Source organism: Tachyglossus aculeatus, chromosome 21, assembly GCF_015852505.1.
Source record: "Tachyglossus aculeatus isolate mTacAcu1 chromosome 21, mTacAcu1.pri, whole genome shotgun sequence".
Classification (NCBI taxonomy): domain Eukaryota; kingdom Metazoa; phylum Chordata; class Mammalia; order Monotremata; family Tachyglossidae; genus Tachyglossus; species Tachyglossus aculeatus.
In genome coordinates, this window is record NC_052086.1 from 21150996 (window position 1) to 21173951 (window position 22956).

General features: G+C 44.1%; 2 protein-coding genes across 2 annotated transcripts in view; one reads left to right on the forward strand and one right to left on the reverse strand.

The window, feature by feature from the left end:
• The window catches only part of PTPN11 (protein tyrosine phosphatase non-receptor type 11), an 82026-nt gene extending 70643 nt beyond the window's left edge, over positions 1-11383 (reverse strand). Inside the window, exon 1 of the mRNA XM_038763843.1 lies at positions 11312-11383. Within this exon, the coding sequence (XP_038619771.1) occupies positions 11312-11325 (14 nt within the window). The 5' untranslated portion in view covers positions 11326-11383. The remainder of the gene's footprint in view (positions 1-11311) is intronic.
• The window catches only part of RPL6 (ribosomal protein L6), a 61204-nt gene that overhangs the window by 11727 nt on the left and 26521 nt on the right, over positions 1-22956 (forward strand). The gene's annotated exons all lie outside the window — the stretch shown is intronic.

The following is a 22956-nucleotide window of genomic DNA, read 5'->3' on the forward strand; positions in this document are numbered from 1 at the left end:
ATAGCATTAATAAATGCTATATAATAATGAGGCATCAGAATAAACCAAATGAAAGCAGTGTCTAAAGGGATGGACTATAGTGTGGTAACAGGGCCTAATGAAAAGAGCATGGGACTGGGTGTCGGGAGCCACGTTCTCCTCTCTCTGCTCCAACAAACTGCTCGTTGTGTGACCCTGATCAAGTCATTTCTCGGCTCTACGCCTCAGTTTCTTCATCCGTCCAGTAGGAATAAAGTGACTGTTCTCCCTCTTTCAAAGCAGCGTGGCTTAGTTGAAAGAGCACAGGCTTGGGAGTCAGAGGTCGTGAGTTCTAATCCCGACTCCGCCACTTATCAGCTGTGTGTCACAACTTCTCTGGGCCTCAGTTACCTCACCTGTAAAATGGGGATTAAGACCGTGAGCCCCACGTGGAACAACCTGATTACCTTGTAGCTACGCCGGCGCTTAGAACAGTGCTTGGCACATAGTAAGTGCTTAACAAATACCATTATTATTATTATTATTATATTATAATATTATATATTATATATATTATTATATTATTATTATATTATTATATTATTAGGAGGCCTTCCCAGACTGAGCCCCTTCCTTCCTCTCCCTCTCGTCCCCCTCTCCATCCCATCTTACCTCCTTCCCTTCCCCACAGCACCTGTATATATGTATATATGTTTGTACATATTTTTTACTCTATTTATTTATTTTATTTGTACATATCTATTCTATTTATTTTATTTTGTTAGTATGTTTGGTTTTGTTCTCTGTCTCCCCCTTTCAGACTGTGAGCCCACTGTTGGGTAGGGACTGTCTCTATATGTTGCCAATTTGTACTTCCCAAGCGCTTAGTGCAGTGCTCTGCACATAGTAAGCGCTCAATAAATACGATTGATGATGATTATTATTAAAACTGCAAACCTCAGGTGGGACAGGAACCATTTCTAATCTGTTTAATTTGTAACCCATCCTAGTGCTTAGCACAGGTAAGCAATTAACATGCTTAATATTATTATTATATTGGGTAGTAACTTAGCACCTTTGCCTAAGGATCACAAACACTTTCTCGTCACTTCACAGGGTGCTGAAGGTATCGATGAGAAAGTCGGTCCTCAAAGAAAAAGCAAATACAATTCTGAAGGGGCAGATCTAAAATAATAATAATAATAATAATAACCGCATTTGTTAAGCACTTACTATGTGCCAAGCACCCAGCGCTTAGAACAGTACTTGGCACAAAGTAAGCGCTTAACACATGCCATTATTATTATTATTATTATTACTACTACTAAGTGCTGGGGTAGCTAATAACCGCATTTGTTAAGCACTTACTATGTGCCAAGCACCCAGCGCTTAGAACAGTACTTGGCACAAAGTAAGCGCTTAACACATGCCATTATTATTATTATTATTATTATTATTATTATTATTATTATTACTAAGTGCTGGGGTAGCTATAAGCAAATTAGGTTGGACACAGTCCCTGCCTCACGTGGGGCTCACAGTTTCAAGCCCCATTTTACAGATGGGGTGACTGAGGAACAGAGAAGTGAATCAATCAATCAATCGTATTTATTGAGCGCTTACTGTGTGCACAGCAAGTGAAGTGAATTGCCCAAGGTCACACGGCCTGGGGGGGGGGGGGGGGTGTCAGAATTAGAACCCATGACCTTCTGACTCCTGGGTCAGTGCTATTTTGTCAGCGATCCCTTTTCAAAGGCCAGGAGAGATTTTGGCCAGGTGTTCAGATCCTCTCTTGGAAATGGAGAGGAGTCTATTTCTCCTCTGCCCAGTGGGCTTTGGAGTCAGAGGTCATGGGTTCAAATCCCGACTCCAATTGTCAGCTGTGTGACTTTGGGCAAGTCACTTCACTTCTCTGGGCCTCAATTCCCTCATCTGTAGATTAGAACAGTGCTTTGCACATAGTAAGTGCTTAATAAATGCCATCATTATTATTAGTAAAAGGGGGAAACCGGGGCCACAGAGAGGTGGCACAGAGAGAGGAAGGAGAAGCAGCGTGGCTCGGTGGGAAGAGCCCGGGCTTTGGAGTCAGAGGTCCTGGGTTCAAATCCTGGCTCCAACTGTCAGCTGTGTGACTTTGGGCAAGTCACTTCACTTCTCTGGGCCTCAATTCCCTCATCTGTAAAATTAGAACAGTGCTTTGCACATAGTAAGTGCTTAATAAATGCCATCATTATTATTATTAAAATGGGGATTAAGACTGTGAGCCCCCCCGTGGGACAGCCTGATCACCTTGTAACCTCCCCGGCGCTTAGAACAGTGCTTTGCACATAGTAAGCGCTTAATAAATGCCATCATTATTAGTAGTAAAAGGGGGAAACCGGGGCCAGAGAGAGGTGGCACAGAGAGAGGCACGAGAAGCAGCGTGGCTTGGTGGGAAGAGCCCGGGCTTTGGAGTCAGAGGTCATGGGTTCAAATCCCGGCTCCGCCAACTGTCAGCTGCGTGACTTTGGGCAAGTCACTTCCCTTCTCTGGGCCTCAGTTCCCTCATCTGTAAAACGGGGATGAAGACTGTGAGCCCCTCGAGGGGACAACCTGATCGCCTTGTAACCTCCCCAGCGCTTAGAACAGTGCTTTGCACATAGTAAGTGCTTAATAAATGCCACTATTATTATTATTATTATTACTCCAAACAGATTGTGAGCCCGCCTTCTAGACCGTGAGCCCGCTGTTGGGTAGGGACCGTCTCTAGATGTTGCCAGCTTGTACTTCCCAAGCGCTTAGAACAGTGCTCTGCACATAGTAAGTGCTTAATAAATGCCACTATTATTACTATTATTATTACTCCAAACAGACCGTGAGCCCGCCTTCTAGACCGTGAGCCCGCTGTTGGGTAGGGACCGTCTCTAGATGTTGCCAGCTTGTACTTCCCAAGCGCTTAGAACAGTGCTCTGCACACAGTAAGCGCTCAATAAATACGATTGAATGAATGAATGAATGAATGCCATCATTAGTATTATTAGGGGCTGGAGCGCAGAAAGTCAAATCGAGGCCCGGGGTGGTCTACAATTCAGAGGACCTGAACTCTGCCCTCCCCCTCTTCCTCTCACGGAAAAAGCACGTCCCCAATTGAACAGTTAAGTTACTCCAGTCTACTCATTATGCAATTTTCATGAAGCAATATGCCTGGAATGTCCCGCGCCAACACCATCGACTTTGTTTTGCTTTGGGGCAGCGCGTTCGACCCCGCTTCGACGCCACAGCGTGCACTTTTCCCGGTGCGAAAAGCCGTAATTTCCCAGAGAAGTGCTCGGCGCTTAGAACAGTGCTTTGCGCATAGTAAGCGCTTAATAAATGCCATTATTATCAAATGAATGAACGGAGGGCGCACCGGGCCGGTGGTAAGGCCGATGAGAGGCCCACCGCCCGCTGAGGGGGGAAAAATAATGCCAAAGCCCATGAGTTTTCTCTGCTGTCCCACATAGGAAGCGCTTAACAAATGCCATTATCATTATTATTAATTATTATTATTATTATCATTATTATTATTATCATTATTGTTATTATTATTGCAGGAGACCCTCGGCAAGGGGGGCGAGGAGGAGCCCCCAGCCCTCGTTGTGGGCAGGGAATGGGTCCTGCCGTCTCCAACAATAATAATGATATTGATGATGGTAGAGAAGCAGCATGGCTCAATGGAAATAATCATCATCATCATCATCAATCGTATTTATTGAGCGCTTACTATGTGCAGAGCACTGTACTAAGCGCTTGGGAAGTACAAATTGGCAACAGAGACAGTCCCTACCCGACAGTGGGCTCACAGTCTAAAAGGGGGAGACAGAGAACAAAACCAAACATACTAACAAAATAAAATAAATAGAATAGATATGTACAAATAAAATATATAAATAAATAAATGGAGTAAAAAATATGTCCAAACATATATCCATCTATACAGGTGCTGTGGGGAAGGGAAGGAGGTAAGATGGGGGGATGGAGAGGGGGACGAGGGGGAGAGGAAGGAAGGGGCTCAGTCTGGGAAGGCCTCCTAATAATAATAATGATAGCATTTATTAAGCGCTTACTATATGCAAAGCACTGTTCTAAGCGCTGGGGAGGTTACGTGGTGATCAGGTTGTCCCACTGGGGGCTCACAATCTTCATCCCCATTTTACAGGTGAGGTAACTGAGGCGCAGAGAAGTGAAGTGACTTGCCCAAAGTCACCCAGCTGACAAGTGGCAGAGCCGGGATTCGAACCCCTGACCTCTGACTCCAAAGCCCCGGCTCTTTCCACTGAGCCACGCTGCTTCTCTAAGAGCAAAGAGCCCGGGCTTTGGAGTCAGAGGTCACGGGTTCAAATCCCGGCTCCGCCAACTGCCAGCTGTGTGACTTTGGGCAAGTCACTTCACTTCTCTGGGCCTCAGTTACCTCATCTGTAAAATGGGGATTAACACTGTAAGCCCCCCATGGGACAACCTGATCACCTTGTAATCTCCCCAGCGCTTAGACCAGTGCTTTGCACAGTAGTAAGCGCTTAAATAATGCCATCATTATTATTTTTATTATTATTTGTTAAGCGCTTTATAATAATAATGGTATTTGTTAAGCGCTTGCTATGTGCGAAGCGCTGTTGTAATGCCCGCTGCCAGCCCCGCTTGGGCCAGGCACCGTGTCCTGGCCCAGAGGGAGCGCTCAGTACGCAGCCAATTGATTATTACTAATAACAACGGTCTGATGGGCTCTGGGATCGCTGCTCTGCCCAGTGCTTAGCCCAGTGTTGCGCATGCTCATTCATTCATTCAATCGTATTTATTGAGCGCTTACTGTGTGCAGAGCACCGTACTAAGCGCTTGGGAAGTACAAGATGGCAACATATAGAGATGGTCATTCATTCAATCGTATTTATTGAGCGCTTACTGGGTGCAGAGCACTGTACTAAGCGCTTGGGAAGTACAAGCTGGCAATATAGAGAGGGTCATTCATTCAATTGTATTTATTGAGCGCTTACTGGGTGCAGAGCACTGTAGTAAGCGCTTGGGAAGTACAAGTTGGCAACATATAGAGACGGTCATTCATTCAATCGTATTTATTGAGCGCTTACTGTGTGCAGAGCACCGTACTAAGCGCTTGGGAAGTACAAGATGGCAACATATAGAGATGGTCATTCATTCAATCGTATTTATTGAGCGCTTACTGGGTGCAGAGCACTGTACTAAGCGCTTGGGAAGTACAAGCTGGCAACATATAGAGACGGTCATTCATTCAATCGTATTTATTGAGTGCTTACTGGGTGCAGAGCACTGTACTAAGCGCTTGGGAAGTATAAGTTGGCAACACATAGAGACGGTCCCTACCCAACAGCGGGCTCACAGTTGAGAAGGGGGAGACAGACAACAAAACAAAACATATTAACCAAATAAAATAAACAGAAGTATGTACAAGTAAAATGAATAGAGTAATAAATCTGTAAAAACATATATACAGGTGCTGTGGGGAGGGGAAGGAGGTAAGGCTAGGGGGATGGGGAGAGGGAGAGCTCACTGTTGGGTAGGGACCGTCTCTATATGTTGCCAACTTGTACTTCCCAAGCGCTCAGTACAGTGCTCTGCGCACAGTAAGCGCTCAATAAATACGATTGAATGACTGAATGAATGAGGAAGGAGGGGGCTCAGTGTGGGAAGGCCTCCTGAAGGAGGTGAGCCCTCAGTAAAAAATAAAAATAAATGATGGCATTTGTTAAGTGCTTACTATGTGCAAAGCACTGTTCTAAGCACTGGGGGGGATACAAAGTGATCAGGTTGTCCCATGTGGGGATCACAGTCTTAATCCCCATTTTACGGATGAGGGAACTGAGGCTCAGAGAATAATAATAATAATAATGGCATTTATTAAGCACTTATTATGTGCCAAGCACCGTTCTAAGCGCTGGGGGAATACAAGGTGATCAGGTTGTTCCACGTGGGGCTCACGGTCTTAATCCCCATTTTACAGATGAGGTGACTGAGGCTCAGAGAAGTGAAGTGACTTGCCCAAAGTCACACAGCTGATAAAATGGTGGTGCTGGGATTAGAAGGGGTTGGAAGGGAGGAAGAGAGCTGGCTTGGAGGACGGGCAGCTCAAGGCCCCCGATGACTGTGAGCCCACTGTTGGGTAGGGACCGTCTCTATATGTTGCCAACTTGTACTTCCCAAGCGCTTAGTACAGTGCTCTGCACACAGTAAGCGCTCAATAAATACGATTGAATGAATGAGTGAATGCCCTGGGGGGGCTGGGAGTGTAAGCGCTTAGTACAGTGCTCAGCACACAGTAAGCGCTCAATACAATTGAATGAATGAATGCCGACTTGTACTTCCCAAGCGCTTAGAACAGTGCTCTGCACACAGTAGGTGCTCAATAAATACGATTGAATGAATGAGTGAATGAATGCCATCTTGTACTTCCCAAGCGCTTAGTACAGTGCTCAGCACACAGTAAACGTTCAATAAATACGATTGAATGAATGAATGCCGACTTGTACTTCCCAGGCGTTTAGTACAGTGCTCTGCACACAGTAAGCGCTCAGTAAATACGACTCAATGAATGAGTGAATGCCCTGTGTGGGGGGGTGGGTCGCTCAGCAGGGAGTGTAAGTGCTTAGTACAGTGCTCTGCACACAGTAAGTGCTCAATTAATACGATTGAATGAGTGAATGAATGCCGATATGTACTTCCCAGGCGCTTAGTACAGTGCTCTGCACACAGCGCTCAATAAATACAATTGAATGAATGAGTGAATGCCCTGTGTGGGGGGGGGGGGGGGGGGGGCGGAGCGCTCAGCGGGGAGTGTAAGTGCTTAGCCCAGTGCTCTGCACACAGTAGGCGCTCAACAAATACGATTGAATGAATGAATGCCGACCTGTACTTCCCAAGCGCATAGTCCAGAGCTCTGCACACAGTAAGCGCTCAATAAATACGATTGAATGAATGAGCGAATGCCCGGGGGGGGGGGGGGGGGGGGCGGGGCCCACAGCAGGGATTGTAAGCGCTTAGTCCAGTGCTCTGCACACAGTAAGCGCTCAATGTGGATGAATGAATGCCAACTTGTACTTCCCAAGCGCTCAGACCAGCGCTCTGCACACAGTAAGCGCTCAATATGATTGAATGAATGAATGCCGACTTGTACTTCCCAAGCGTTTAGTCCAGTGCTCTGCACACAGTAAGCGCTCAATAAATATGGATGAATGAATGCCGACTTGTACTTCCCAAGCGCTTAGTCCAGTGCTCTGCACACAGTAAGCGCTCAATAAATACGATTGAATGAATGAATGCCGACTTGTACTTCCCAAGCGCTTAGTCCAGTGCTCTGCACACAGTAAGCGCTCAATAAATATGATTGAGTGAATGCCCTGTGTGAGGGGGTTGGGGGCGCTCAGCGGGGAGTGTAAGCGCTTAGTCCAGTGCTCTGCACACAGTAAGCACTCAATGTGGATGAATGAATGCCGACTTGTACTTCCCAAGCGCTTAGTCCAGTGCTCTGCACACAGTAAGCGTTCAATATAGATGAATGAATGCCGACTTGTACTTCCCAGGCGCTTAGTCCAGTGCTCTGCACACAGTAAGCGCTCAATAAATACGATTGAGTGAATGCCCTGTGTGAGGGGGTTGGGGGCGCTCAGCGAGGAGTGTAAGCGCTTAGTCCAGTGTTCTGCACACAGTAAGCGCTCAATAAATACGATTGAATTAATGAATGCCGACTTGTACTTCCCAAGCGTTTAGTACAGTACTCTGTACACAATAAGCGCTCAATACATACAATTGAATGAATGAGTGAATGCCCTGTGTGGGAGGATGGGGGGGGCGGAGCGCTCAGCGGGGAGTGTAAGCGCTTAGTCCAGTGCTCTGCACACAGTAAGCACTCAATATGAATGAATGCCGACTTGTACTTCCCAAGCGTTTAGTCCAGTGCTCTGCACACAGTAAGCGCTCAATAAATATAGATGAATGAATGCCGACTTGTCCTTCCCAAGCGCTTAGTCCAGGGCTCTGCACACAGTAAGCGCTCAATAAATATGGACGAATGAATGCCGACCTGTCCTTCCCAGGCGCTTAGTCCAGTGCTCTGCACACAGTAAGCGTTCAATAAATATGGATGAATGAATGCTGACTTGTACTTCCCAAGCGTTTAGTCCAGTGCTCTGTACACAGTAAGCGTTGAACAAATATGGATGAATGAATGCCGACCTGTACTTCCCAAGCGCTTAGTCCAGTGCTCTGCTCACAGTAAGCGCTCAATAAATACGATTGAATGAATGAGTGAATGCCCTGTGTGTGTTCGGGGGGGGGGAGCGCTCAGCGGGGAGTGTAAGCGCTTAGTACAGTGTTCTGCACACAGTAAGCACTCAATAAATATGAATGAATGAATGCCGACTTGTCCTTCCCAAGCGCTTAGTCCAGTTCTCTGCACACAGTAAGCGTTCAACAAATATGGATGAATGAATGCCGACCTGCACTTCCCAGGCGCTTAGTCCAGTGCTTTGCACACAGTAGGCGGTCAATAAATATGGATGAATGAATGCCGACTTGTCCTTCCCAGGCGCTTAGTCCAGTGCTCTGCACACAGTAAGCGCTCAATAAATACGACTGAATGAACGAAAGAATGCCCTGTGTGAGGGGGCTGTGGGCGCTCAGCAGGGAGTGTAAGCGCTTAGTCCAGTGCTCTGCACACAGTAAGCGCTCAATAAATATGATTGAATGAATGAATGCCGACTTGTACTTCCCAAGCGCTTAGTCCAGTGCTCTGCACACAGTAAGCGTTCAATAAATATGGATGAATGAATGCCGACTTGTACTTCCCAGGCGCTTAGTCCAGTGCTCTGCACACAGTAAGTGCTCAATAAATGCGACTGAATGAATGAGTGAATGCCCTGTGTGAGGGGGTTGGGGGCGCTCAGCGGGGAGTGTAAGCGCTTAGTCCAGTGTTCTGCACACAGTAAGAGCTCAATAAATATGAATGAATGAATGCCGACTTGTACTTCCCAAGCGTTTAGTACAGTACTCTGTACACAATAAGCGCTCAATACATACAATTGAATGAATGAGTGAATGCCCTGTGTGGGAGGATGGGGGGGCGGAGCGCTCAGCGGGGAGTGTAAGCGCTTAGTCCAGTGCTCTGCACACAGTAAGCACTCAATGTGGATGAATGAATGCCGACTTGTACTTCCCAAGCGCTTAGTCCAGTGCTCTGCACACAGTAAGCGTTCAATAAATATAGATGAATGAATGCCGACTTGTCCTTCCCAAGCGCTTAGTCCAGGGCTCTGCACACAGTAAGCGCTCAATAAATATGGACGAATGAATGCCGACCTGTCCTTCCCAGGCGCTTAGTCCAGTGCTCTGCACACAGTAGCGCTCAATAAATATGAATGAATGAATGCCGACCTGTACTTCCCAAGCGCTTAGTCCAGTGCTCTGCTCACAGTAAGCGCTCAATAAATACGATTGAATGAATGAGTGAATGCCCTGTGTGTGTTCGGGGGGGGGGAGCGCTCAGCGGGGAGTGTAAGCGCTTAGTACAGTGTTCTGCACACAGTCAGCGCTCAATAAATATGAATGAATGAATGCCGACTTGTCCTTCCCAAGCGCTTAGTCCAGTTCTCTGCACACAGTAAGCGTTCAACAAATATGGATGAATGAATGCCGACCTGCACTTCCCAGGCGCTTAGTCCAGTGCTTTGCACACAGTAGGCGCTCAATAAATATGGATGAATGAATGCCGACTTGTCCTTCCCAAGCGTTTAGTCCAGTGCTCTGCACACAGTAAGCGTTCAACAAATATGGATGAATGAATGCCGACCTGCACTTCCCAGGCGCTTAGTCCAGTGCTTTGCACACAGTAGGCGCTCAATAAATATGGATGAATGAATGCCGACTTGTCCTTCCCAGGCGCTTAGTCCAGTGCTCTGCACACAGTAAGCGCTCAATAAATACGACTGAATGAACGAAAGAATGCCCTGTGTGAGGGGGCTGTGGGCGCTCAGCGGGGAGTGTAAGCGCTTAGTCCAGTGCTCTGCACACAGTAAGCGCTCAATAAATATGATTGAATGAATGAATGCCGACTTGTACTTCCCAAGCGCTTAGTCCAGTGCTCTGCACACAGTAAGCGTTCAATAAATATGGATGAATGAATGCCGACTTGTACTTCCCAGGCGCTTAGTCCAGTGCTCTGCACACAGTAAGTGCTCAATAAATGCGACTGAATGAATGAGTGAATGCCCTGTGTGAGGGGGTTGGGGGCGCTCAGCGGGGAGTGTAAGCGCTTAGTCCAGTGTTCTGCACACAGTAAGAGCTCAATAAATATGAATGAATGAATGCCGACTTGTACTTCCCAAGCGTTTAGTACAGTACTCTGTACACAATAAGCGCTCAATACATACAATTGAATGAATGAGTGAATGCCCTGTGTGGGAGGATGGGGGGGCGGAGCGCTCAGCGGGGAGTGTAAGCGCTTAGTCCAGTGCTCTGCACACAGTAAGCACTCAATATGAATGAATGCCGACTTGTACTTCCCAAGCGTTTAGTCCAGTGCTCTGCACACAGTAAGCGCTCAATAAATATGAATGAATGAATGCCGACTTGTCCTTCCCAAGCGCTTAGTCCAGTGTTCTGCACACAGTAAGCGCTCAATAAATATGAATGAATGAATGCCGACTTGTCCTTCCCAAGCGCTTAGTCCAGTTCTCTGCACACAGTAAGCGTTCAACAAATATGGATGAATGAATGCCGACCTGTACTTCCCAAGCGCTTAGTCCAGTGCTCTGCTCACAGTAAGCGCTCAATAAATACGATTGAATGAATGAGTGAATGCCCTGTGTGTGTTCGGGGGGTGGGGGGGGGAGCGCTCAGCGGGGAGTGTAAGCGCTTAGTACAGTGTTCTGCACACAGTCAGCGCTCAATAAATATGAATGAATGAATGCCGACTTGTCCTTCCCAAGCGCTTAGTCCAGTTCTCTGCACACAGTAAGCGTTCAACAAATATGGATGAATGAATGCCGACCTGCACTTCCCAGGCGCTTAGTCCAGTGCTTTGCACACAGTAGGCGCTCAATAAATATGGATGAATGAATGCCGACTTGTCCTTCCCAGGCGCTTAGTCCAGTGCTCTGCACACAGTAAGCGCTCAATAAATACGACTGAATGAATGAGTGAATGCCCTGGGGGGGGGGGGGGGGATGGGGGCGGAGCGCTGAGCGGGGAGTGTAAGCGCTTAGCCCAGCGCTCTGCACACAGTAGGCGCTCAATAAATACGACTGACTGAATGAATGAATGAATGAATGAGTGAGGTGTCGGGCGGGTGCGGGGTGCGAATGGTGCTCACCTCCGGGATGTCATGTTCCCCCGCGGGGCGGCCGTCCGGGCGGCTGAGGCGGGCCGGGAGCGCGCGCCCCGGGAGCGCGCACGCGCCGCCGGGAGCGCGCGCGCGGCCCCTCCTGCCCCCGGGGAGCGCGCACGCGCACGCGCGCGCGGCCGTGCGGGGCCTCACAGCGCCAGCGACCCCCGGCCGGGCCTCCCTCAGCCTCCCGCGGGCGCGCTCCCCGCCGCCGCCGCGCGCGCCGCCGCGCCCGTGACGTCATCGCCCCGCGCCCTGGACGTCATCGCCCCCGCGACCGCGGTGACGCCGCCGCGCTGCCCCTCCGCCCTCCCGGCACCACCGTTCATTCATTCATTCACTCAGTCAGTCATTCCTTCATTCACTCACTCATTCATTCAATCGCATTTATTGAGCGCTCATCCCGTGCGGAGCACCGGACTAAGCGCTTGGGAAGTACAGCGATTAATAATAACTGTGATATCTGTCATTTAATAGGCATTTTAATCCTATATTATTATCATTATCCTATATTATTAGTAGAGAAGGAGCGTGGCTCCGTGGAAAGAGCCTGGGCTTCGGAGTCAGAGGTTATGGGTTCGAATCCCGGCCAGCGCTTACTTTCATTCATTCATTCATTCATTCGTATTCATTGAGCGCTCATCCCGTGCAGAGCACCGGACTAAGCGCTTGGGAAGTACAACTATTAATAATAACTATGATATCTGTCATTTCATAGGTATTTTAATCCTATATTATTATTATCCTATATTATTAGGAGAGAAGCAGCGCGGCTCAGTGGAAAGAGCCCGGCCTTTGGAGTCAGGGGTCATGGGTTCGAATCCCGTCCAGAGCTTACTTTCATTCATTCATTCATTCATTCGTATTCATTGCGGAGCACCGGACTAAGCGCTTGGGAAGCACAACGATTAATAGTAACTGTGATATCTGGCATTTCATAGGTATTTTAATCCTAGATTATTATTATTATTATTATTATTATCCGATATTATTATTAGAGAAGCAGCGTGGAAAGAGCCCGGCCTTTGGAGTCAGAAGTCATGGGTTCGAATCCCGTCCAGCGCTTACTTTCATTCATTCATTCATTCATTCGTATTCATTGAGCGCTCATAGGTCATGGGTTCGAATCCCTCCAGCGCTTACTTTCATTCATTCATTCGTATTCATTGAGCGCTCATCCCGTGCAGAGCACCGAACTAAGCGCTTGGGAAGTGCAACTATTAATAATAACTATGATATCTGTCATTTCATACGTATTTTAATTCTATATTATTATTATTATTATTATTATTATTATTATTATTATTATTATTATTATTATTATTATCCTATATTATTAGCAGAGAAGCAGCATGGCTCAGTGGAAAGGGCCCGGACTTTGGAGTCAGAGGTCATGGGTTCGAATGCCGTCCAGCGCTTACTTTCATTCATTCATTCATTCAATCGTATTTATTGAGGGCTCATCCCGTGCGGAGCACCGGACTAAGCGCTTGGGAAGTACAACTATTAATAATAACTGTGATATCTGTCATTTCGTAGGTATTTTGATCCTATATTATTATTATTATTATTATCATTATTATTATTATCCTACGTTATTAGTAGAGAAGCAGCATGGCTCAGTGGAAAGAGCCCGGGATTTGGAGTCAGAAGTCATGGGTTCGAATCTCGTCCAGCGCTTACTTTCATTCATTCATTCATTCGTATTCATTGAGCACTCATCCCGTGCAGAGCACCGGACTAAGCGCTTGGGAAGTGCAACTATTAATAATAGCAATGGTATTTGTTATTTTATAGGTATTTTAATCCTATATTATTATTATCCTATATTATTAGGAGAGAAGCAGCGTGGCTCAGTGGAAAGAGCCCGGGCTTTGGAGTCAGAGGTCATGGGTTCGAATCCCATCCAGTGCTTACTTTTATTCATTCATTCATTCGTATTCATTGAGCGCTCATAGGTCGTGGGTTCGTATCCCGCCCAGCGCTTACTTTCATTCATTCATTCATTCGTATTCATTGAGCGCTCATAGGTCATGGGTTCGAATCCCTCCAGCATTTGCTTTCATTCATTCATTCATTCGTATTCATTGAGCGCTCATCCCGTGCAGAGCACCGGACTAAGCGCTTGGGAAGTGCAACTATTAATAATAACTATGATATCTGTCATTTCATACGTATTTTAATCCTATATAATTATTATTATTATTATTATCCTATATTATTAGGAGAGAAGCAGCGTGGCTCAGTGGAAAGAGCCTGGGCTTTGGAGTCAGAGGTCATGGGTTCGAATCCCGTCCAGCGTTTACTTTCATTCATTCAATCGTATTTATTGAGCGCTCATCCCGTGTGGAGCACCGGACTAAGCGCTTGGGAAGTACAACTATTAATAATAACTGTGATATCTGTCATTTCATAGGTATTTTAATCCTAGATTATTATTATCATCCTATATTATTAGGAGAGAAGCAGCGTGGCTCAGTGGAAAGAGCCCGGGCTTTGGAGTCAGAGGTCATGGGTTCGAATCCCATCCAGCGTTTACTTTCATTCATTCATTCAATCGTATTTATTGAGGGCTCATCCCGTGCGGAACATCGGACTAAGCGCTTGGGAAGTACAACTATTAATAATAACTGTGATATCTGTCATTTCATAGGTATTTTAATCCTATATCATTATTATTATTATCCTATATTATTAGGAGAGAAGCAGCGTGGCTCAGTGGAAAGAGCCCGGGCTTTGGAGTCCGGGGTCATGGGTTCGAATCCCATCCAGCGCTTACTTTCATTCATTCATTCGTATTCATTGAGCACTCATAGGTCATGGGTTCGAATCCCTGCAGCGCTTGCTTTCATTCATTCATTCATTCGTATTTATTGAGCACTCGTCCCGTGCGGAGCACCGGACTAAGCGCTTGGGAAGTGCAACTATTAATAATAACTATGATATCTGTCATTTCATACGTATTTTAATCCTATATTATTATTATTATTATCCTATATTATTAGGAGAGAAGCAGCGTGGCTCAGTGGAAAGAGCCCGGGCTTTGGAGTCAGAGGTCATGGGTTCGAATCCCGTCCAGCGCTTACTTTCATTCATTCATTCATTCATTCAATCGTATTTATTGAGGGCTCATCCCGTGCGGAACATCGGACTAAGCGCTTGGGAAGTACAACTATTAATAATAACTGTGATATCTGTCATTTCATAGGTATTTTAATCCTATATCATTATTATTATTATCCTATATTATTAGGAGAGAAGCAGCGTGGCTCAGTGGAAAGAGCCTGGGCTTTGGAGTCAGAAGTCATGGGTTCGAATCCCGTCCAGCACTTACTTTCATTCATTCATTCATTCGTATTCATTGAGCGCTCATAGGTCGTGGGTTCGTATCCCGTCCAGCGCTTACTTTCATTCATTCATTCGTATTCATTGAGCACTCATAGGTCATGGGTTCGAATCCCTCCAGCGCTTGCTTTCATTCATTCATTCATTCGTATTCATTGAGCGCTCATCCCGTGCAGAGCACCGAACTAAGCTCTTGGGAAGTGCAATTATTAATAATAACTATGATATCTGTCATTTCATACGTATTTTAATTCTATATTATTATTATTATTATCCTATATTATTAGCAGAGAAGCAGCGCGGCTCAGTGGAAAGACCCCGGGCTTTGGAGTCAGAGGTCATGGGTTCGAATCCCGTCCAGCGCTTACTTTCATTCATTCATTCATTCGTATTCATTGCGGAGCACCGGACTAAGCGCTTGGGAAGTACAACTATTCAGAGTAACTGTGATATCTGGCATTTCATAGGTATTTTAATCCTAGATTATTATTATTATTATTATTATCCTATATTATTAGGAGAGAAGCAGCGCGGCTCAGTGGAAAGAGCCCGGGCTTTGGAGTCAGAGGTCATGGGTTCGAATCCCGTCCAGCGCTTACTTTCATTCATTCATTTATTCGTATTCATTGAGCACTCATCCCGTGCAGAGCACCGGACTAAGCGCTTGGGAAGTGCAACTATTAATAATAGCAATGGTATTTGTTAATTTATAGGTATTTTAATCCTATATTATTATTATCCTATATTATTAGGAGAGAAGCAGCGTGGCTCAGTGGAAAGAGCCCGGGCTTTGGAGTCAGAGGGCATGGGTTCGAATCCCGTCCAGCGCTTACTTTCATTCATTCATTCATTCATTCGTATTCATTGAGCGCTCATAGGTCGTGGGTTCGTATCCCGCCCAGCGCTTACTTTCATTCATTCATTCATTCGTATTCATTGAGCACTCATAGGTCATGGGTTCGAATCCCCCCAGCGCTTGCTTTCATTCATTCATTCATTCGTATTCATTGAGCGCTCATCCCGTGCAGAGCACCGGACTAAGCGCTTGGGAAGTGCAACTATTAATAATAACTATGATATCTGTCGTTTCATAGGTATTTTAATCCTATATTATTATTATTATTATCCTATATTATTAGGAGAGAAGCAGCGCGGCTCAGTGGAAAGAGCCCGGGCTTTGGAGTCAGAGGTCATGGGTTCGAATCTCGTCCAGCACTTACTTTCATTCATTCATTCATTCGTATTCATTGAGCACTCATCCCGTGCAGAGCACCGGACTAAGCGCTTGGGAAGTGCAACTATTAATAATAGCAATGGTATTTGTTATTTTATAGGTATTTTAATCCTATATTATTATTACCCTATATTATTAGGAGAGAAGCAGCGTGGCTCAGTGGAAAGAGCCCGGGCTTTGGAGTCAGAGGTCATGGGTTCGAATCCCGTCCAGCGCTTACTTTCATTCATTCATTCATTCAATCGTATTTATTGAGGGCTCATCCCGTGCGGAGCACCGGACTAAGGGCTTGGGAAGGACAACTATTAATAATAACTGTGATATCTGTCATTTCATAGGTATTTTAATCCTATATCATTATTATTATTATCCTATATTATTAGGAGAGAAGCAGCGTGGCTCAGTGGAAAGAGCCCGGGCTTTGGAGTCAGAGGTCATGGGTTCGAATCCCTGCAGCGCTTGCTTTCATTCATTCATTCATTCGTATTTATTGAGCGCTCGTCCCGTGCGGAGCACCGGACTAAGCGCTTGGGAAGTGCAACTATTAATAATAACTATGATATCTGTCATTTCATGGGTATTTTAATCCTATATGGTTATTATTATCCTATATTATTAGGAGAGAAGCAGCGTGGCTCAGTGGAAAGAGCCCGGGCTTTGGAGTCAGAGGTCATGGGTTCGAATGCCGTCCAGCGCTTACTTTCATTCATTCATTCATTCATTCATTCAATCGTATTTATCCCGTGCGGAGCACCGGACTAAGGGCTTGGGAAGGACAACTATTAATAATAACTGTGATATCTGTCATTTCATAGGTATTTTAATCCTATATCATTATTATTATTATCCTATATTATTAGGAGAGAAGCAGCGTGGCTCAGTGGAAAGAGCCCGGGCTTTGGAGTCAGAGGTCATGGGTTCGAATCCCATCCAGCGCTTACTTTCATTCATTCATTCATTCGTATTCATTGAGCGCTCATCCCGTGCAGAGCACCAGACTAAGCGCTTGGAAAGTACAACTATTAATAATAGCAATGGTATTTGTTATTTTATAGGTATTTTAATCCTATATTAATATTATTATTATTACCCTATATTATTAGGAGAGAAGCAGCGTGGCTCAGTGGAAAGAGCCTGGGCTTTGGAGTCAGAGGTCATGGGTTCGAATTCCGTCCAGCGCTTCCTTTCATTCAGTCATTCATTCGTATTTATTGAGGGCTTACTGTGTGCAGAGCACTGTACTAAGTGCTTGGGAAGTACTGCTATTAATAATAGCTATGGTATTTGCTATTTTATAGGTATTTTAATTCTATATTATTATTATCCTATATTATTATTGATGATTAATTATAATAACTATGATATTTGCTATTTTATAGGTATTTTAATCCTATATTATTATATTATTATTATTATCCTATATTATTAATAGAGAGGCAGCGTGGCTCAGTGGAAAGAGCCCGGGCTTTGGAGTCAGAGGTCATGGGTTCGAATCCCATTCAGCGCTTACTTTCATTCATTCATTCATTCAGTCGTATTTATTGAGGGCTCATCCCGTGCCTAAGCGCTTGGGAAGTACAACTATTAATAATAACTGTGATATCTGTCATTTCATAGGTATTTTAATCCTATATCATTATTATTATTATCCTATATTATTAGGAGAGAAGCAGCGTGGCTCAGTGGAAAGAGCACGGGCTTTGGAGTCAGAGGTCATGGGTTCGAATCCCATCCAGCGCTTACTTTCATTCACTCATTCATTCAATTGCATTTATTGAGCGCTCATCCTGTGCGGAGCACCGGACTAAGCGCTTGGGAAGTACAACTATTAATAATAACTGTGATATCTGTCATTTTGTAGGTATTTTGATCCTATATTATTATTATTATCATTATTATTATTATCCTATATTATTAGTAGAGAAGTGGCGTGGCTCAGTGGAAAGAGCCTGGGCTTTGGAGTCAGAAGTCATGGGTTCGAATCCCGTCCAGCACTTTCATTCATTCATTCATTCGTATTCATTGAGCGCTCATCCCGCGCAGAGCACCGGACTAAGCGCTTGGGAAGTACAACTATTAATAATAGCAATGGTATTTATTATTTTATAGGTATTTTAATCCTATATTATTATTATCCTATATTATTAGGAGAGAAGCAGCATGGCTCAGTGGAAAGAGCCTGGGCTTTGGAGTCAGAGGTCATGGGTTCGAATCCCGCCCAGTGCTTACATTCATTCATATTTATTGGGGGCTTACCGTGCGCAGAGCACTGTACTAAGCGCTTGGGAAGTACAACTATTAATAATAACTGTGATATCTGTCACTTCATAGGTATTTTAATCCTAGATTATTATTATTATCCTATATTATTAGGAGAGAAGCAGGGTGCCTCAGTGGAAAGAGCCCGGCCTTTGGAGTCAGAGGCCATGGGTTCGAATCCCGTCCAGCGCTTACTTTCATTCACTCATTCATTCAATCGCATTTATTGAGGGCTCATCCCGTGCGGAACACCGGACTAAGCGCTTGGGAAGTACAACTATTAATAATAACTGTGATATCTGTCATTTTGTAGGTATTTTGATCCTATATTGTTATTATTATCATTATTATTATTATCCTATATTATTAGTAGAGAAGCAGCGTGGCTCAGTGGAAAGAGCCCGGGCTTTGGAGTCAGAAGTCATGGGTTCGAATCTCGTCCAGTGCTTACTTTCATTCATTCATTCATTCAATCGCATTTATTGAGCGCTCATCCCGTGCGGAGCACCGTACTAAGCGCTTGGGAAGTACAACTATTAATAATAACTGTGATATCTGTCATTTCATAGGTATTTTAATCTTATATTATTATTATTATCATTATTATTATTATCCTATATTATTAGTAGAGAAGCAGCGTGGCTCAGTGGAAAGAGCCCGGGATTTGGAGTCAGAAGTCATGGGTTCGAATCTCGTCCAGCGCTTACTTTCATTCATTCATTCATTCGTATTCATTGAGCGCTCATCCCGTGCAGAGCACCGGACTAAGCGCTTGGGAAGTGCAACTATTAATAATAGCAATGTTATTTGTTATTTTATAGGCATTTTAATCCTATATTATTATTATTATTATCCTATATTATTAGTAGAGAAGCAGCATGGCTCAGTGGAAAGAGCCTGTGCTTTGGAGTCAGAGGTCATGGGTTCGAATCCCGTCCAGCGTTTACTTTCATTCATTCAATCGTATTTATTGAGCGCTCATCCCGTGCGGAGCACCGGACTAAGCTCTTGGGAAGTACAACTATTAATAATAACTGTGATATCTGTAATTTCATAGGTATTTTAATCCTAGATTATTATTATTATCCTATATTATTAGGAGAGAAGCAGTGTGGCTCAGTGGAAAGAGCCCGGGCTTTGGAGTCAGGGGTCATGGGTTCGAATCCCGTCCAGCACTTACTTTCATTCAGTCATTCATTCGTATTCACTGAGCGCTCATAGGTCATGGGTTCGAATCCCTCAAGCGCTTACTTTCATTCATTCATTCATTCGTATTCATTGAGTGCTCATCCCGTGCGGAGCACCGGACTAAGCGCTTGGGAAGTGCAACTATTAATAATAACTGTGATATCTGTCATTTCATACGTATTTTAATCCTAGATTATTATTATCATATATTATTAGGAGAGAAGCAGCGTGGCTCAGTGGAAAGAGCCCGGCCTTTGGAGTCAGAGGTCATGGGTTCGAATCCCGCCCAGCACTTACATTCATTCATTCATATTTATTGGGGGCTTACCGTGTGCAGAGCACTGTACTAAGCGTTAGGGAAGTACAACTATTAATAGCTATGGTGTCTGTTATATTAAGGTATTTTAATCCTATGTTATTATTATTGTCATTATTATGTATATTATTATTAGAGAAGCAGCGTGGCTCAGTAGATAATAACTATGATATCAGTCATTTCATAGGTATTTTAATCCTATATGGTTATTATTATCCTATATTATTAGTAGAGGAGCAGCGTGGCTCAGTGGAAAGAGCCCGGGCTTTGGAGTCAGAGGTCATGGGTTCGAATCCCATCCAGCGCTTGCTTTCATTCATTCATTCGTATTCATTGAGCGCTCACCCCGTGCAGAGCACGGGACTAAGCGCTTGGGAAGTACAACTATTAATAATAACTGTGATATCTGTCATTTCATAGGTATTTTAATCCTAGATTATTACTATTATCCTATATTATTAGGAGAGAAGCAGCGTGGCTCAGTGGAAAGAGTCCGGGCTTTGGAGTCAGAGGTCATGGGTTCGAATTCCGCCCAGCGCTTACATTCATTCATTCATATTTATTAGGGGCTTACCGTGTGCTGAGCACTGTACTATGCACTTGGGAAGTACAACTATTAATAATAGCTATGGTATCTGTTATATTAAGGTATTTTAATCCTATATTATTATTATTATTATTATCCTATATTATTAGCAGAGAAGCAGCGTGGCTCAGTGGAAAGAGCCCGGGCTTTGGAGTCAGAGGTCATGGGTTCGAATCCTGTCCAGCGCTTACTTTCATTCATTCATTCATTCAATTGTATTTATTGAGGGCTCATCCCGTGCAGAGCACCGGACTAAGCGCTTGGGAAGTACAACTATTAATAATAACTATGATATCTGTCATTTCATAGGTATTTTAATCCTATATTATTATTATTATTATTATCCTATATTATTAGGAGAGAAGAAGCGTGGCTCAGTGGAAAGAACCCAGGCTTTGGAGTGAGAGGTCATGGGTTCGAATGCCGTCCAGTGCTTACTTTCATTCATTCAATCGTATTTATTGAGTGCTTGCCGTGTGCAGAGCACTGTACTAAGCGCTTGGGAAGTACAACTATTAATAATAACTATAGTATTTGCTATTTTATAGGTATTTTAATCCTTTATTATTATTATATTATTATTATTATTATCCTATATTATTATTAGAGAAGCGGTGTGGCTCAGCGGAAAGAGTCCGGGCTTTGGAGTCAGAGGTCATGGGTTCGAATCCCGTCCAGCGCTTACTTTCATTCATTCAATCGTATTTATTGAGCGCTTACTGTGTGCAGAGCATTGTACTAAGCGCTTGGGAAGTACAACTATTAATAATAACTATGGTATTTGCTATTTTATAGGTATTTTAATTCTGGGAGCAAGGTGTTGGGGAGGGACCGTCTCTACCTATCTAGAGAAGCAGCGTGGCTCAGTGGAAAGAGCCCGGGCTTTGGAGTCAGAGGTCATGGGTTCGAATCCCGTACAGCACTTATTTGCATTCATTCATTCAATCGTATTTCTTGAGCGCTTACTGTGTGCACAGCACTGTACTAAGCGCTTGGGAAGTCCAAGTTGGCAACATATAGAGACGGTCCCTACCCAACAGCGGGCTCACAGTCTAGAAGGGGGAGACAGACAACAAAACAAAACTTATTAACAAAATAAAAAAAATAGAATAAATATGTACAAATAAAATAAATACAGTAATAAATCCATACAAACATATATACATATATACAGGTGCTTTGGGGAGGGGAAGGAGGTAAGGTGGGGGGGATCCCCACAGCACCTGTATATATGTATATATGTTTGTACATATTTATTACTCTATTTATTTATTTATTTTACTTGTACATATCTATTCTATTTATTTTATTTTGTTAATGTGTTTGGTTTTGTACTCTGTCTCCCCCTTTTAGACTGTGAGCCCACTGTTGGGTAGGGACTGTCTCTGTATGTTGCCAACTTGGACTTCCCAAGCGCTTAGTCCAGTGCTCTGCACACAGTAAGCGCTCAATAAATACGATTGATTGATTGATTGAGGGGGAGGAGGGGGAGAGGATCGTTAACCGCTGCTTATTATTAATACAAATTGTACATATTTATTACTCTATTCATTTTACTTGTACATATTTATTCTATTTATTTTATTTTGTTAGTATGTTTGGTTTTGTTGTCTGTCTCCCCCTTCTAGACTGTGAGCCCGCTGTTGGGTAGGGACCGTCTCCATATAATAATAATGGCATTTATTAAGCGCTTACTATGTGCAAAGCACTGTTCTAAGCGCTGGGGAGGTTCCAAGGCGATCAGGTTGTCCCACAGCGGGCCCACAGTCTTCATCCCCATTTTACAGATGAAGGAACTGAGGCCCAGAGAAGTAAAGTGACTTGCCCAAAGTCCCACAGCTGACAGTTGGCGGAGCCGGGATTTGAACCCATGACCTCTGACTCCAAAGCCCGGGCTCTTTCCACTGAGCCACGCTGCTTCTCTAGATGTTGCCAACTTGTAATAATAATAATAATAATGGTATTTGTTAAGTGCTTACTATGTGCCAAGCACTGTTCTAAGCGCTGGGGGGATACAACGTGATCAAGTTGTCCCACGTGGGGCTCACAGTCTTAATCCCCATTTTACAGATGAGGGAACTGAGGCACAGAGAAGTTGTGATTTGCCCAAAGTCACACAGCTGACTTGTACTTCCCAAGCGCTTAGTACATTGCTCTGCACACAGTAAGCGCTCAATAAATACGATTGAATAAATGAATGAATGAATAATAGCGATAATGATATCTGTTGAGCAGTTATTAATCATTCCTATGGTGTTGGGCCCTTATGAATAATTATATTTCTTAAGCGCTTGTTATTCATAATAATGGTATTTGTTGAGCTCTTTTTAATAATTATGGTGTTGGGCCCTTATTAATAATTATATTTCTTAAGTGCTTGTTATTAATAATAATGGTATTTGTTGCACGCCTAATAATTTTGGTGTTGGGCCCTTATTAATAAATATGATTATATTTCTTAAGCACTTGTTATTAATAATAATAGCGGTATTTGCTGCGCACTTGTTAATAACTACAGTGTTGGGTCCTAGCGCTTGTTATTAATAATAATGGTATTTGTTGCATGCTTATTAATAATTTTGGTGTTGGGACCTTATTAACAAATATGATTACATTTCTTAAGTGCTTGTTATTAATGATAATGGTATTTGTTGAGAGCTTTTTAATAATTATGGTGTTGGGCCCTTAATAATAATTATTATAAT